This window comes from Dipodomys spectabilis, unplaced genomic scaffold (genome assembly GCF_019054845.1).
Source record: "Dipodomys spectabilis isolate Male_0828 unplaced genomic scaffold, ASM1905484v1 ptg000157l, whole genome shotgun sequence".
Classification (NCBI taxonomy): Eukaryota; Metazoa; Chordata; class Mammalia; order Rodentia; family Heteromyidae; genus Dipodomys; species Dipodomys spectabilis.
In genome coordinates this window covers 7,542,330-7,557,852 of record NW_024870834.1, presented here as the reverse complement: position 1 = coordinate 7,557,852, position 15,523 = coordinate 7,542,330, and the positions used below count along the sequence as shown (strand labels likewise).

General features: G+C 45.2%; 1 protein-coding gene and 1 pseudogene across 2 annotated transcripts in view; one reads left to right on the top strand and one right to left on the bottom strand.

Moving 5' to 3' along the window:
- Nrde2 (NRDE-2, necessary for RNA interference, domain containing) overlaps positions 1 to 15,523 on the bottom strand; it is a 39,044-nt gene that overhangs the window by 7,792 nt on the left and 15,729 nt on the right. For both annotated transcript variants that reach the window (XM_042692497.1, XM_042692498.1), the window contains exons 4-9: positions 15,307 to 15,456; positions 7,903 to 8,353; positions 5,790 to 6,192; positions 3,856 to 3,989; positions 1,541 to 1,661; positions 387 to 562 (exon numbers count right to left, since the gene is read on the bottom strand). In XM_042692497.1, the coding sequence (XP_042548431.1) occupies positions 387 to 562; positions 1,541 to 1,661; positions 3,856 to 3,989; positions 5,790 to 6,192; positions 7,903 to 8,353; positions 15,307 to 15,456 (1,435 nt within the window). The remainder of the gene's footprint in view (positions 1 to 386; positions 563 to 1,540; positions 1,662 to 3,855; positions 3,990 to 5,789; positions 6,193 to 7,902; positions 8,354 to 15,306; positions 15,457 to 15,523) is intronic.
- LOC122118843 lies at positions 10,220 to 11,887 on the top strand (annotated as a pseudogene).

Here is a 15,523-nt window from a genome sequence, read left to right as displayed (position 1 = left end):
CTGAGATCTGAGGATCACGGTTCAAAGCCAGCCCAGGCAAAGGTCGTGAGACTCATCTCCAACAAACCACCAGAAAAATGGAAGTGGTGCTGTGGCTCAAGTGGTTGAGTGCTCGCCTTGAGCTGAAGAGCTGAGGGCCAGCGCCCAGGCGCAGAGTTCAGGCCCCACAACTGACCAAAAAAAAAAAGAAAACCTAAGTGAATGACCTGGAAGGTGATCTCCAGAAGGGTGGCCATAGGAGCCTTCCTTCCCTCTGGGGGACAGGAACTACACCAGGGGACACTGCTTCCCCATCACTGGGGCAAAGGAAATGAGCACAGGCAAGAGGAGGCCCCGCAGCCTCCTGGCGGGAGTGAAGTCAGGCGCCCGCGGCACAGGACACTTGCCTGTCTCTCGGGGTCCTCACAGTCGTCTTCCGTTTGCTTCTTGGTCTTATCAGGGCGCCAGGGACGCCAGTGCCTCTGGTCCCGCGAGCGCTCAGCAGCTAGCCAGATCTGCCACCGGGGCAGCGTCTTATCTTTGATTTCCTGGTCATCTTCTTCTGGCTCATCATCATCCTCATCTAGGCAAAAGTAGGGGAGGGGCATGCCTTCAGGTGTGTCTCCAAAGTAGAACGCCTGTCTAACAAGTGTGAGGTTCTGAGCCAAAACTCTAGTATTACTCCCGCGCCCCCCTCCCCCCCGCAAAAAAATATATATCAAAAGATTGTATGGCTTTGGACAGACAGACCTAACAACAGAATAACTAGAAGTAAAAGTAAAACATGAAGAAGAAATGCAGGATAGAGTCCCAATTACCTTCTAAATGCTAAATGTGTCAAGATGGATTTGAGAAATTAAAAATAAAAACAAAGATGATTATCAACTCATTTTCTAGATACAAGAGAACCATCCATCTTTTGTTTTCCCCGTTTGGGGAGGGGGCGCTATTAGATTCTTAGAACTATATTAAATTCAATACAAGAGTTTCTGTAATAGATACATTGTTAATTCCAAGGGGACACACAGAGCCCTGCCTTGATAGTAAAAATCACCTTTCCACATTGTTCTCCAGTGTGGATCTGTAAAGCACTTGGGTCATGTGGAATGACAGTGTAACACACACTAGTTAATCCTTTTGTAACATTCCTTAAAAAACAATGATTTTTCAAAGGATTTGTTAATCTATACATAGCCAGAAGAACAAAAAGTGTTTTAATAAGTACACACTAGAAAGGAATGGGGGTGGAAGCTATAACAAAAGCTTGCTTCTTATTAGAACACATTGATAAAAGAAGCTCAAGTCTGCAGAGAGCGGGAGAGAGCAGTGCTCAGACTTGAGGGAGGTAGACGCTTTCAGGCGGCCGTGGGAAAGAACAGCCTATCCTGCCATGACATCCACTTTAATGTATTATTTTACATTCTGATGTTTGTAAATGTCCTTACGCTACCAATAAGCAGTGTTTACAGTTAAACAAATAGGAAGACAACAACATATCTACCCTTACTGGGGGGGAAGGGGGGGGTGAGGCTTACCTGGGGGGAAGGGGAGTGAGGCTTACCTGGGTTGATGACCACCCAGCCACCCCGTTCCTGCTGGTGCATCCAGGCCCGCCAGCCCCGGGCGCCCTTCTCCCCGGCCCGGGGCTCCCCGCTGTCCCAGAAGGGCTCAAAGAACTCCACCTGTGGAGGTTTAAAAGACCCCAAGTGAGGCCCACCATGTACAAAACTGCTGAGCACTGGGCATTAGAAGCTAGGACCCCTAATGTGTGAGTCAAAAGCAGCAAAAGAATCACCTGGTTCAGTGGGCCACCCATCACCTCACCCTACCTCTGTGCATGCTGGACGCTGGGCTGGACCTAGTGATGTCTAACAAATCAAACATGGCACAGGCGAAATGATGACTTAGTCTTCAGGATTAGGGCACGAGAAGCCAGGCCCAGGTGTGGCAATGGGAGCCTGCAGCTGGGCATGAGCGCTAACTTCCTGGTTCTGAGCCTGCCAAGGGAACTCACCAGGGACAAGTGACAGCGGCACTGTCCTTGGCGCCTCTCGTGCCGCCGGAGTCCCTAACAATAGCTGAAGTCATTTGTTGTCAAGACCTTTTGAAGGGAAGGAAACTCACCAACTCGCGCGTTAGTAACTGTTTATCTTAACAGTGTGGTGCTCAGCGCTTATTAAGGCGTCAGCAGGTACTGTGGGCACAGGGCATCCATGCACATGCGAGGCCTTGCGGGCCCTCCTCCACCCCCACCCCACCCCCATCTTCAGGACACTAGGTCCTGGAAACCAGCTCACTGGAAATAAATAATTCCCATGGAATGGAAGGCGAGCACAGCGCTGAGCAAGAATGTGATCCGCTTATCAATTGGCAGCAGGACTTTGAAAGAGAGCCAACAACCTACTCTCACAAAAGCTTTTCCAAGAAATCTCTTGAGGACAAGTAAGTTCCCAACAGGGACATCGTGGGCCGAGGGCCACAGGCCTCCACTCCCTGAGCCTGGGCTGACTAGCATGGTCCCTCAGGAGCCAGCGAAGGGCATGGAAACAAGGGTGTGATGGGGCGTGAGACTGCAAGTGTGTGCCTGTCACCCCAGGAAGGGGCTGGGAAGACTGCTTGCTCTTCTTAGGTTTGCGCTTGTAAAAGTGATTGGAGAAAAAGAATAACTTCTACAACCAATGTGGTTATTCCACAGGAATCCGGACCAGTGATGCTGATGGTGGTGGTAACCATGTCTCTCAGCTACAGAGGCAAGGGGGACACTGTTGCATGAGAAGCCTTGCTTCAAAGTTGTCCTGTGAAGGCTGGGAAAGCCAGGCGCTGTTACTATTTGACATCACAGAGCGGTGGGCCTCAGGGCATCAGCCATGGGCAGTGTCCTCTACCCACCAGCGAGGTCCTGGGGACAGCCAGCAGGCTTAGCAGAGAGTGGGGGTGGGGGTGCAGCGCTGACAGTTCCCTGGCTAAGAATCACTTCTGGAGCACACTGTATTCTTCAAATATAAAAGCATGTCCTAAAATTGTTTGACCTGGTCGTTTGGTAAGAACCTGTCACACTTATATTAATGGGTATGAGTCTCTAAGCCAACTTTGTTTAGAGGTAAAATTATGATAAAAATGGTTTATACTGGCAATTCATGAAACTACCACATGATGGAGTCCTTGCCCACACAGAAATCCTTTCAAGCTATTCTGCCATCTTCCTCCCTGCCCTCCTGCAGGGCAGAAAACTATTTCCTTCAGTGGAAAAAGGAGTCAGGTTATCTTACATGAGTAGCTCTGAGATGTTTTTATTGTTTATAACACTGCTGACAATGTTCATCTGTCATCTAAAAGATGAACCCACCTCAGTGAGGTCTGGTGTTGACAAGAACCTATAGATAACTTCATCTGCAAGTCAGGCCAAGACTGCAGGCAGTGGGAAGCTTCACTGTATCAGCAACACAAGGTCCAGGGCATTCAAGAGTGATCCCAGGTCTAAGTGTGCCATGCCCCCTGCTCCTCTAACTAATAGAGAGGACCTGCATTTAAACCAGGGCCCAGGTATAAAACTAAGGCCATCGCTGAGGCTCTAGATTTGGGAGGGATAGAGGTTTCTTTTATCTATCCGTATTTTACCAGCTTCATCATGGAATTTTTCTTGGATCAGGGAAATATTTCTCTCTCTCTTGGATCAGGGAAATATTTCTCTCTCTCTCTCTCTCTCTCTCTCTCATTCTCTCTCTGCACACACACACACACCACACACACCACACACACACACACACACACACACACACACACACACACACACACACACACACACACACACACACACACACACACACACACACACACACACACACACAGAATGGTCAGGAGAGGAGAGCTTGGTACCTGTACTTTAGTTGGCAGATCTCTCACACTGTCAGGTTTGAAGAAGGTGAAGTCAACCATGGCCTGGAACAGGGAGATGGCCTTCTCTGAGTGGCCAGCCTGCCGCAGAAAGTGGCACTGCTGCAGAAAGAGGGCTGTGAACCAGAAAACAAAGAATCCCTAGGTGAAGCACAGAGAAACAAAGAACAGCTACTCAAACACCAAGACAAGTCATTTTTCCAGAATTGCTCTTAGCTTTCAACCCTACAGTACAGACATGTCCTAATCTAAAAGGGCAAACAATAGCACTGTAAGCCAAGTCTGCTGTTTCTGGTATTTATCTAAAACTACCACAGAATGTAATTTTTTAATGTTTATTTATTTATTTTTGTCAGGAGTGGGACTTGAATTCAGGGCCTGAGTGCTGTCCCTCAGGTCTTCAGCTCAAGGCTAGCACTCTACCACTTGAGCTACAGCGCCACTTCTGGTTTTCTGGTGGTTTATTGGAGATAAGAGTTTCACGGACTTTCCTGCCTGGGCTGGCTTCTTTGAAACGCGATCCTCATATCTCAGCCTCCTGAGTAGCTAGGATTACAGGCATGAGCCAACCAGCTCCAGGCCAGAATATAAATATTAACAACAAGAAACTACATATAGTGGGCTGGGAAGGTGGCTTAGTGGTAGAGCGCTTGCTTTGCATACATGAGGCTCTGGGTTCGATTCCTCAGCACCACATAAGCAAAAAGAAAAAAGCCAGAAGTGGCGCTGTGGCTCAAGTGGTAGAGTGCTAGCCTTGAGCTAAAGAGCTGAGGGACAGCGCCCAGGCCCAGAGTTCAGGCCCCACAACTGGACCAAAAAAAAAAAAAAGAAAAAGAAACTACATATAGTATCTAAAAACAAGTCAAGAATTTAACCTTGATGCCAAATGTCTAACACTCAATGCTCACTAGCACCAAAAAAAAAAATGGCAGGAAAGATGGCGTAGTTATTGGAAAGTATAATCTGAACTCCCCATTCATAGATGGCATTTGCTACCAGCAATTTCATCACACATCCAGTATGCTACAAAGTCAGTGTTCCATGTTTGATTTCAGTTCACCTTAACAAGGATGTAATTCCATTTATGCGATGTCAGCCTATCATAAGTAATGTCAAATGAGGCTTTATGAAAAAAATCTCATGTTTTTTTTTTGTTTATTCGTGTTGGAAACTATGTTGGGCCTGATACATGCTAAATACATGTTCCAGCCCCATATACGACACCATTTACATCAGCGCACTGTTTAGTATTTCTAGAGAAACTCAGTCTCTAGACATTGACAATGATGATAACAGGAGTTCTGCTCAAACAAGTGCTTACTGCATGCACACAGAGCTAGGCGCCCTGCACAATACCCACAGCACAGGCAACCTACTGCTCCTGTGGAGAAGGAGCTCTAGCAGGGTAAGAATCTCCCCGAGCTCATACTGCAGCCAATGAGGAACAAATCCATAATTCACACTAATGAGTGACATGCCCCAGCCCCTGCATTCTGTGCTGCCTTCCGTTATCTGGCTACTGCTCAAATTTTTATTCCAGTCTCCTTTGGGACACACCAAAAATATGAACAGCACAGTAATACCTGACATCTATGAGGTCAGCAGGGCATCTCATGAGTATTATTGCTAGAGACCCTAAAACGGGTGTTGACAAGTAAAATCAGACAATCAAAACAGTTAAAAGATCCAGCTACATTCACTTGGCTAATAAGTAGGAAAGTTGGAACTGCTTGTCCAGTCCAAGTTACCTAACTTTTCTGGCTCTAACCCACCCATCTTGAGGGCTGGGCTAATCTATTATAATTAACCAGTCATACCTTGTTTTAAATATGTGTGTGTGTGTTTGATAATTTGTAGCAAACCAGAATATAGTCTCATTCTCTACTAAATCCAAACTGTATCTGGTATCTCCTTACCAAACATGGCGTCCTCGGTGCCAGGCAATGCGGGGTGAGATAAGATGCTGCCGTCATTAACTGCAGAGAGAGTGCTCAAGCACTTGCCATACAGACTGTGAATTTTGGATATTGAAAAGGTACTAAACTGGCTCTGGCAAAATACAAGGTATTTCTGCCACAGGGCTGTATTATTGGGGTGCAGGAAGATCAGTTTCTGCCACTCTTTGACCAGCATGGAGGGCTCCCAGAATTCCGCACAGAGCTTCAGCCTGGCAAGCTTCAGGTCAACGCTGCTCTGGTTGCAGTCGATGGCCCGCTCCAGGATGGCCAGCTTCTTCTCCAGGAGGAGCTTCAGTGACTTCTTCCGCTTCTCCTCTCCCTCCTCCAGTGCACACAGGCCAGGACACTTCATGGCCTCATCCTCAACAACACAAACACCAATTTACTCATGGATTACAGAGGATCAACTGCAATGTCTCTTCCTCCTGTCAAAACCAATAGTTGGCTAGGCGCCAGTGGCTCACACCTATAATCCTAAATACGTAAGAGGCTGAGATCTAAGGATCACAGTTCAATGCCACCCCAGACAGGAAAGTCTGTGAGACTCTTATTTCCAATTAACTACCAAGGAAGGCAGAAGTGGAGCTGTAGCTTTAGAGTGCTAGCCTTAAGCATAAAAGCTCAGAGATAGCACCCAGGCCCTGAATTCAAGCTCCAGGACAGATACCAAAAAAGAAAAAAGAAAGAAATCATGAAAACAACTGTTACACAGACCCAGTTTATAACTTCTAATTAAAAACTTGTTTCCTCAGGGCTGGGACATGGTTCAGTGGCAAAGCGCTTGCCCAGCAAGTAAAATGTCCTGGGTTCAATCCTCAATACAAAAAAAAACAAAAACACACCAAACAAAAAGTAATCTTGAAACTCATTTCCTAAGGTGGTGCTCTAACCTGGTATGCTTGGTCTTCATTTCACCTGACTGGCCTGTCTCTCTGCCATTCGTATTTATGTCTATGTACCAATAACTAGCATGCAATGCCTTGAAAAGAGGAGCCAGCCTCACCAATGAAGAATGAAGACAGAGCCACATATTTTAAGGGCCTGCACAGGGGACTTCCTGACCAGCCCACTCTCACACTTGTGTGCACTTTGCCCGTGTGGTCTGTACTTCAGGAACGCCTCTGTCTGGTGGGCAAGATCCCATTCCCTGGCTGGAGTATACTCAGTGGCAGCATGTTTGTCCAGCACATAAAAGGCCTTGGGTTCCATCCCAGAACCACACACACACACACAAAATTGTTCCAATCTCGCTCCATTCATTCTCAAATGCTGTAACATTACAGCATCTACAGCACTTGCTACCTACCCCGGCTCCATTTATTCCTCACGGGTCACTGGATTTCTCACTGGACAAGCTCTAGCTGCTTCTTTTCTTTTTTTTTTTGTAGTACCGGGGCATGGGAGCAGAGCCTCACACTCTCACTTACCTTTTTCATGGTGGTGCTCTACCACTTGAGCTACACCTCTACTTCTCTAATAACCTTTATATACAGTACCAAATTTCTTCATAACGCTCAAAAAGTGTTTCAAAACCAGCTCATGGGAGATGACCAGACCTAGATCATCTGTCCCACTTTCCCATCAAGCTGAGATCAGAATAATAATGACTTAAGGCCAGTTCAGCTACAGGACTCCATCACAATGAAAACCTGGGTATGGTAGTGTGGGTCTGGCATCCCAGCTATGAGGAAAGCATGAATAGGAGGAACGAAGTCCAGGTTGGCTCAGGCAAAAAGTGAAGACCCTATTCAAAATATAACAAAAGCAAAAATAGCTGGGGGAATGACTCAAGTGGTAGAACCTACTAGCAAGAATCAGGCCCTGAGTGCAAACCCCAGTGCCACCAAAATAAATAAATAATTCAAATTTCAAAAGCAGCCTAGGCAATTCAGTGATACCATGTCTCAAAATAAAACAAGAAAAGGCGGGGTTAGTAGCTCAGTGATACAGTGCTTGCCTAGCATGCACAAGGCTCTGGATTCAATCCATAGCCAAACCAAAAGCAATGCTACAGAGCAAATAAAATGTGTCTTCTCTTACAAAGTAAGAAAAGTAGGACAGTGACACTTACCTGAAAAGCCACAAACGCCAGCCACAGCTCAGTATCATGAGGATTCTCCCGAACTCTCCTGTTAAAGTCCTCTACCTTGGCCTTGAGAACAGCATTCTCTCTGTCGACTTGTGAGTCTGGCTGTTTCCCTTCTTGCTCGGGGGGACCATGTCCATGTAACCACTGTGTGGTTGATTTATCATAAATCCCCAAAGGATTCAACCAGCTTGTAACAGGTGCAGCCACATCATCTGAGTCCTTCACTGGGATGAATGAGACTGGCTTAGAAGAGGGAGGCTCAGTGTTGCAGCTCACAGCAATTCCATCGACATTCAGTAATCCCACACTCTTCTTTGTAAAGTAGCGTTCTGGGGCTTTGTGTGAGTGTTTCTTTGAGGCAGAAGCCCCTTCCCAAGATATACACTGCTTCTTAGGGTCAAGACCTAGACAGGAGTTTCCTTTCCTCTTGTATCTTGTAGAAAAAGAAAAAAGTAACAAAAGGAGAACGTGGCATTACCTGTAGAGCATGAAGACTCATTAGACCTAAACTCTTGTCATCCAAGTTCATATGGATGTGCCTCTATCCACGTTCACGATCCTATCAGTTTCTGCTCAGAGCCAAAGCAGGTCAGCAAAGAGCTCCCCTCTGCCTGGCTTCACTTCCTCCTCTGACACCTCCTGCCTTTATTCACAGCTCCGTGAATTTAAAACCATGCCTGTCTTCTAGATCTTAGTACTTGTTTTCCTGGGTCTTTGGAGTTAACAGTACTGTCACATACACTGCGTCATTCAGCCATCACAGCCATGCATGACAGGCAAGGCAGAAGCATTATTCCCTTCTCACACTGCTCCTAACAAAGCACACTGACGCGGGGCCTCGGTCATCGGTCCTGCCTTCCCACTGCTGTCCTGCGTCTCTACTTAACAAGGTAACCTAGCCTGTTAACCCTGACGTTGTCTATAGCTCTGTCTCTTAATCTTAATAGTGTGTCAAGTGAGAGTTCATTTGGCTATTTCTACTTTGGAGGAAGAGAAGCTGAGTTCTACAAGGCTTTTATGGAACATGCACGAATGCCCGGGGTTACCACACACACATGACTACTGAGTGTTTGCACAGGCTAAGGTGAAGGAGAATCGTGCACGTTCCTGGATGCAAATAATCTAATTAAAGACTGGGGGAGAAGGGGGAAACTGGGCAAGAAGCCGGGTACCAGTGGCTCACACCTGTAATCTTAGCTCCTCAAGAGGCTGAGATCTGAGGATTATGACTCAATCCAGTATGGGCAGAAAAGTCCGTGAGACTCTTATTTCCAATGAACCAATAAGAAAGCCAAAAGTAGAGCTGTGGCTCAAGAGGTAGAGTGCCAGCCAACTGGGCAAGAGAGCTGAACCAGAATTTCACACAAGACATGAATGGCTAATAAACTCACAAAAAAGTACCCAATATCATTAGTTCAAGAAATGCCAATTCATATGCCCTATCCCCCTGACACAGATAAAATTTACAAGAGTAACAACAGCAAATGCTGATGAACAACCAAGATTCTCATTTGTTGGTAGAATGCGAATGGTAGAATTACTTTGGGAAAAGGCCTGGTAGTGTCTTACAAATTTAAACACAGGTCTACCTTATGACCCAGCAACTCTATTCCTAGGTATTTACTCAAGAGAAAGAAACCATATGCACACACAAAGCCCTGTGCACAAATGTTCTCAGTAGTTTTATTCAGACTAGTCAAATACTGGAAAGCATCCAGGTGTCCATCAACAGATAAGACTAAACAAATGGTGGTAGAGCCATATAGTAGAATTCTACAGGCAGCAACAGGAACCAACCTACTGAGAAATGCCACATAAATCTCAGAAACACTGCACTAAGCAAAAGAAGCCATACACAAAATACTATGTTTCTCACATCATATCTTTTTGCGTGGTCCAATTAGATGAAGTTCCAATCAGGCAAAACTAACTGGTAAGAGAAACATTAGAATAGTGAGTAAAAAGGAAACATTTGGTGGTCACAGGAACCTTCTGTACTTTTCAAGAGCTCTGGCCTACACAGGGATATGCATTTGTCAGTACTGAGAATGAAGAGTTGTATATTACACTGATCATAATTTTTAAATCACTGGTGGCTCACGCCTATAATCCTAGCTACTCAGAAGACTGAGAACTAAGGATGAAGGTTCAAAGCCAGCCTGGGCAGAAAGTCAATGAGACTCCTATCTCTAATTAACCAGCAAAAAGCAGGACAGGAAGCAGAGGTGTGGCTCAAGTGGTAGAGCAATAGCCTTGAGTAGAGAAAGTCAATGGAGTGTGCTAGTCCCTGAGTTTCAAGATGTAGTACCGGCACAAAAAGAGAAGAGAGGAAGAAGCTGGGCACCGATGGCTCAGGCCTGTAATCCTCAGTACTCAGGGGGCGAAGACCTGAGGACTGCGGTTGGAAGCCAGCCCAGGCAAGAAAGTCAATGAGACTCTTACCTCCAATAAACTACTAGGAAAAAGCCAGAAGTAAACAAATCGTTTAAATAGGGATACAGGTGGACCCATTGCAACAATGAGATGTACAGTCGTTATGTCGAAAACGAACTTTACAACTTTGGTGCGGGGGGGGGGGGGTGGGGGGGGAGCAGGGAGGATTGGGGGGGGCGGGAGGGAGGATGGGAAGGGATGGGAAAGGGAAACAGGAGGAGGCTACAATGCTTGATAAGAAATGAACTCATTGGGGCTGGGAAGGTGGCTCAGTGGTAGAGCGCTTGCCTTGCATGCCAGAGGCCCTGGGTTCGATTCCTCAGCACCACATAAGCATAAAGAAAAAAGCTGGAAGTGGCGCTGTGGCTCAAGTGGTAGAGCGCTAGCCTTGATCTGAAGAGCTGAGGGACAGCGCCCAGGCCCAGAGTTCAGGCCCCATGACTGGACCCCAAAAAAAAAAAAAAAACGTGCATGAGACTCTTATCTCCAGTGAACCACCAGAGAACTGGAAGTGGCGCTGTGGCTCAAGTGGTAGTGTTCCCCTTGAGCTGAAGAGCTGAGGGACAGCACCAGAGTTCAAGCCCCATGACTGACCAAGAAATGTACTCATTATCTTGCCCATGTAATTGTAACCCCTCTGTACAGTATTTTCACAATAAAAAAAAGAAAAAGAAAAAGCCAGAAGTGGTGCTGTAGCTCAAGTGGTAGAGTGCTATTCTGGAGCACAGAGAAGCTTGAACAGCACCAGGCCCTGAGTTCAAGCCCCAGGAATGGCGAGGGGGGCAGGGGAGGGGGGGAGAAGAAAAGGAGATGGGAAGGAAAAAAAGACGGGAAGAGGAAAAGAAGAGGAAGAGAGAGGGGAGACAAACCCGGGATTCTAGTAAATAACCCCATGCTAAGCTGTTTAAGGAAGTGATTAATAGAGCAAGTGCTGTGCGCTTGTCCACCTCTCTGTGCTACGTCCAGCAACTCCTACATGGACCACTACCGCAACCAGCACTTTCAGGGGGACAATGAAGAACAAGAAAAACAACCGAAGAAAAGCTGTATGTTGGAAATCTTTCCTTTTACACAACTGAAGAACAAATTTATGAGCTCTTCAACAAAAGTGGTAACAGAAAGAAGATCATTATGGGTCTGGATAAAGTGAAAAAAACAGCCTGGTGGGGGGGTGGGGGGTGGAGAGGGGAAGGGATGGGAAGGGGAAACAGAGGAGGGGGCAATAATGCTCGATAAGAAATGTACTCACTATATTGCCCATGTAATTGTAACCCCTCTGTATGGTATTTTCACAATAATAATAATTAAAACAAAAACAAAAACAGCCTGTGGATTTCGTTTTGTAGACTACACTATGTGGAGCATGAGTGGAACCCATCTGCATGACCTGCTAATTCACACAGGCTGGAATGCAGGCTTTAAAGAGGGCAGGCAATATGGACATTGGCCATCTGGGAGCCTGGTTTGAGATGAGTATCAGAAGGACTTCGATGCTAGAAGAGGAGGCTATGGAAAAATGACACAAAACCAGTGAGTAGGGCCCGATGCTGGTGGCTCATGCCTGTAATCCTAGCTACTCAGGAGACTCAGATCTGAGGATCATAGTTCAAAGCCAGCCTGGGTAGGAAAGTCCACGGGACTCTCATCTCCAATGAACCACCAGAAAACCGGAAGCAGCACTATGGCTTAAGTGGTAGAGCGCTCACCTTGAACCGAAGAGCTGAGGGACAGCGCCCAGGCCCTGAGTTCAAGCCCCACAACTGACCAAAAAACAAAACAAAACAAAACCCAGTGAGTGGTAAGAGCCTTATCAGTGCACAACTCAATCTTCTGGTCTGTTGCTGAAGAACATTAGCCAAGGTCCAGTCAGTGTTTTACTAAGCTAGAAGTTCCTTTATGGTTTTCCTTTGCAATAGTAAAAAGGGTAGAATTCCTGAACAGTGCTTTTAATTTGAGTGTTAGAATGCTGGCCATGTTGTCAGGTCATCAGGATGGTTACCAGCTCAGAAACCGTGTTCCTTAGCAACAGATTTGATCTGTAACTTTGATGAACCTGTCAAGCAAAAATGCATGTCTTTTATGTTAGACAAGGGCAAAAATCTTTTTTATTGTGCTTGAGGCTAAGAAGGGGCCTGTAATGATTACTTTTAAGTTCAAGACAATTTTTTAAAGTAGATAAATTAAAAGGCATGAGAGACATGTGGGAGTTGGAAGAGTGGTCTCGCCTAGGAAGCACGAGGCCCTGAGTTCAATTCCCACTGTCTGCCCCTTTCTCCCAAAAACGTACTAAAGGGGGTTTGTTATGCTGTATAGCTCTACTATAAATTATGAACAGGTGCTTTGTTTTCTACGCTGAACTTTCTACATTGAATTCTAGCCTCCAAAGGCAAACTTAGAGGTCACGGACCTTTCCAAATAGTTGGCATAAAAGCAAGCCTGAGACAGTCTTGAGGGTGGTACCTGCCTGACTGCTATGCTTTACGTGTCAGAAATGCAGGTGCAGGATGTGAAGAGTAGTTATTGAACATATGTCTCAAAAGATATAAATCTCTTACCTAAAGCAAAAAGAAAAACAAGCGTTCACTGAAACACAGAGAACCTCAGGTACCCCGAAACAAAGGAGAGGGTGCACTGGCGACAGGAAATGGAGTGAAAAAGCAAGAGATCATCAAATTAAGAGTTCAAACATGGCCTTAACACTGTTAGGGCTATCAAATGTATTCTTTCCATTTCCAGAATGATCTTGGAAACAGCTTTCAGTTGCATTCTTTATGGTTTTGCAGTACTGGGGATGGAACTCATGGCTTGGGCATGCCAGGCAAGTGCTGTACTAATTGAGACCCAGCATGGGTTAAGTGATTGTTTGAGGATTTAAGAGCGTGCTTAACAAAAACCCAGAGATGCTTCCTACAGAAAATGTCTATTTCAGCCAATTCTCACATTAAAGTCTGTTTTTACATTTTTCCCAATTAGTGCTACTGAGGTTCAAGTCTTAATAGTGAGCTAGTGGTTTCTGAAAGAGTGGAGTCTAGTGAATTTATTTTGCATTTGTAAGGCAAGAGGTAGTTTCTCTCTAATATGAAAAAAAATGAATCTTTTTCATTCAGCAACTTACTTACACTAGTTTGTGAAGGTTTGGGCTGAAGTATCTCAGTATGAACATCTTTCATCTTTATGGTAAGTGTGAATTTTTTCAAATTCAAAATTGCCTATTTTTTTAAGAGCTGTAACAATTGTAATTCTTAGAAGAAACCATTTACAAACATTCAGTGAAGATACATCTTCGATTTTACACTGTAGTTTGGATTCGCGTATTTTTTGTAGTAAAACATAACTCAGATTATCTACAGGCCTTGAAACACATATGCACACGCACATGCACACGCACATGCACACACACATGCACATGCACACGCACATAGACACATAAAATGGTTGAGTTTTCTGACCTGAAGTTAATAGGAGCATTTTCTATAGCAAATTAGATGAAAACACTAAGGAGAAAAAAATAACCAACACAAAAGAAAAAAAATCCATCTTTGCAGTTTAGACTAAGAAAGTGCTTTCTAATTACTTTCTTTCTATGGCCTGTGACATTCATTAGCAAAACCTCAAGAGCCACTCTTGGTTAATGTTTTCTCCTTTTCATCTAGTAGTAAATAGTAACGCCTAACGTCGCTACAAACATCTCTGACACTTGTGTGCAAGGCAGGTAAGAACTGTAATTCCCAATTCCCAAATGAAGGAAAGGAGGCTGAGACAGGTGGATGACCTGCTTGGGACTGTGCTGCTGGTAAGTGGCCATCAAATGCAAACCTGGGTCTTTGGTCACTCCAGAAAGCGTCCTACCACACCCCATCTCATGTGCTCCCCTGGCTGCCTGATCTGGCACAGATACTTGACCTTCGAGTCCTTGCCTCCTCCTTCTCCTCCTCAAGGAGCAGCCACGGCATCGCACGGGCTGACACAGCAGGAGCAGGGGCCATGTACACACCTCCTGCATGGTCAGGCATGCTGCCTTCCCCATCTCTTCCTGGGTGCCCACCACTCCTTGGGGTGGTATACAAAACCTTATACTGCACTTCAGAGTATTGAAACAATCCAAAAACAACCAAGATAAACTCACAAAGGAAGTTTCAGCAGGAATTGTTTATATGATAAAATATAAAGTCAGGAAGAGAAATGTGATTCTAATTTGGAGGTTTGGTGAGGCATTAGAAACTGAACTTTAAGGAGCATTAACCTATAATAAAGGGTAACAATCTCCAAGATCTACTCTTACTTCCTATAATTCCCTACCTTTGATTTTCATTACCTATAAACTATTTGGAAATAGAGATTATCTATTGTTCTTTAGTTCCTAAGTTTCCTAGAAAATGTAAGTGCTTGAAAAGTTTTATTAAGTACTCCACTGCTGTTGCTTTGAGTGTCAACTGTGAGGTTTCCCAGACTGGCCTCGACTTACCCATCTACTTCCTCAGCCTTCCAAGAAGATGGGATTACAGGCATGAGCCATCTTGTCTAGCTTACTCAAATATTTATGATTGACAGATTACAGGGGGAAAGTTCAACTTCATTACTGAAGCAAATGCCGCCTACCACATAGTTTTATGATCATCTGGTGGTATATGCTAGAAATAATCTGAAAAAGTCATTATCATTAAATGTCACTTTTTAAATGGTATGTGGGGAGAAGGATAAATAAAAAGGCCTTTGCTACTTTTTTTAAACGGCAGATAGATTAAGCCAAATCGTTTCTGGATACTCTGTCACAGTAAGTTGTTTTTAGGCTTATCCACCAGGCACTAAGCAATGCCCCATGGGTAAAGCAAGTCAGTATGACCTGACCTCAAGCCTGCCTTTTTCAGTAAATATGACACATGCAATGGCTAACACCCAACAGAACCTATGAGAGAGAGTGAGAGGGTAGAAAGAGGGGGAAACACTGAATACCTTGCTATATCCCCTCGGTAGAGACTTTTATACTCCCAGTTTGCAGGGTCAGGCTTCTTATCCACACGGAAGGTTTCTCCTGTCAGAGCCTCAATGTCCTCCAGCCACACGGGGTGAGTGCCTGCACCAGCAACTGCATTGCTTCCTTGGCTGTGGACAAAGGAAAGGGACAGGTGACTCTACAGTAACATTCCCGCACAGCCCAAAGCAGCAAGCT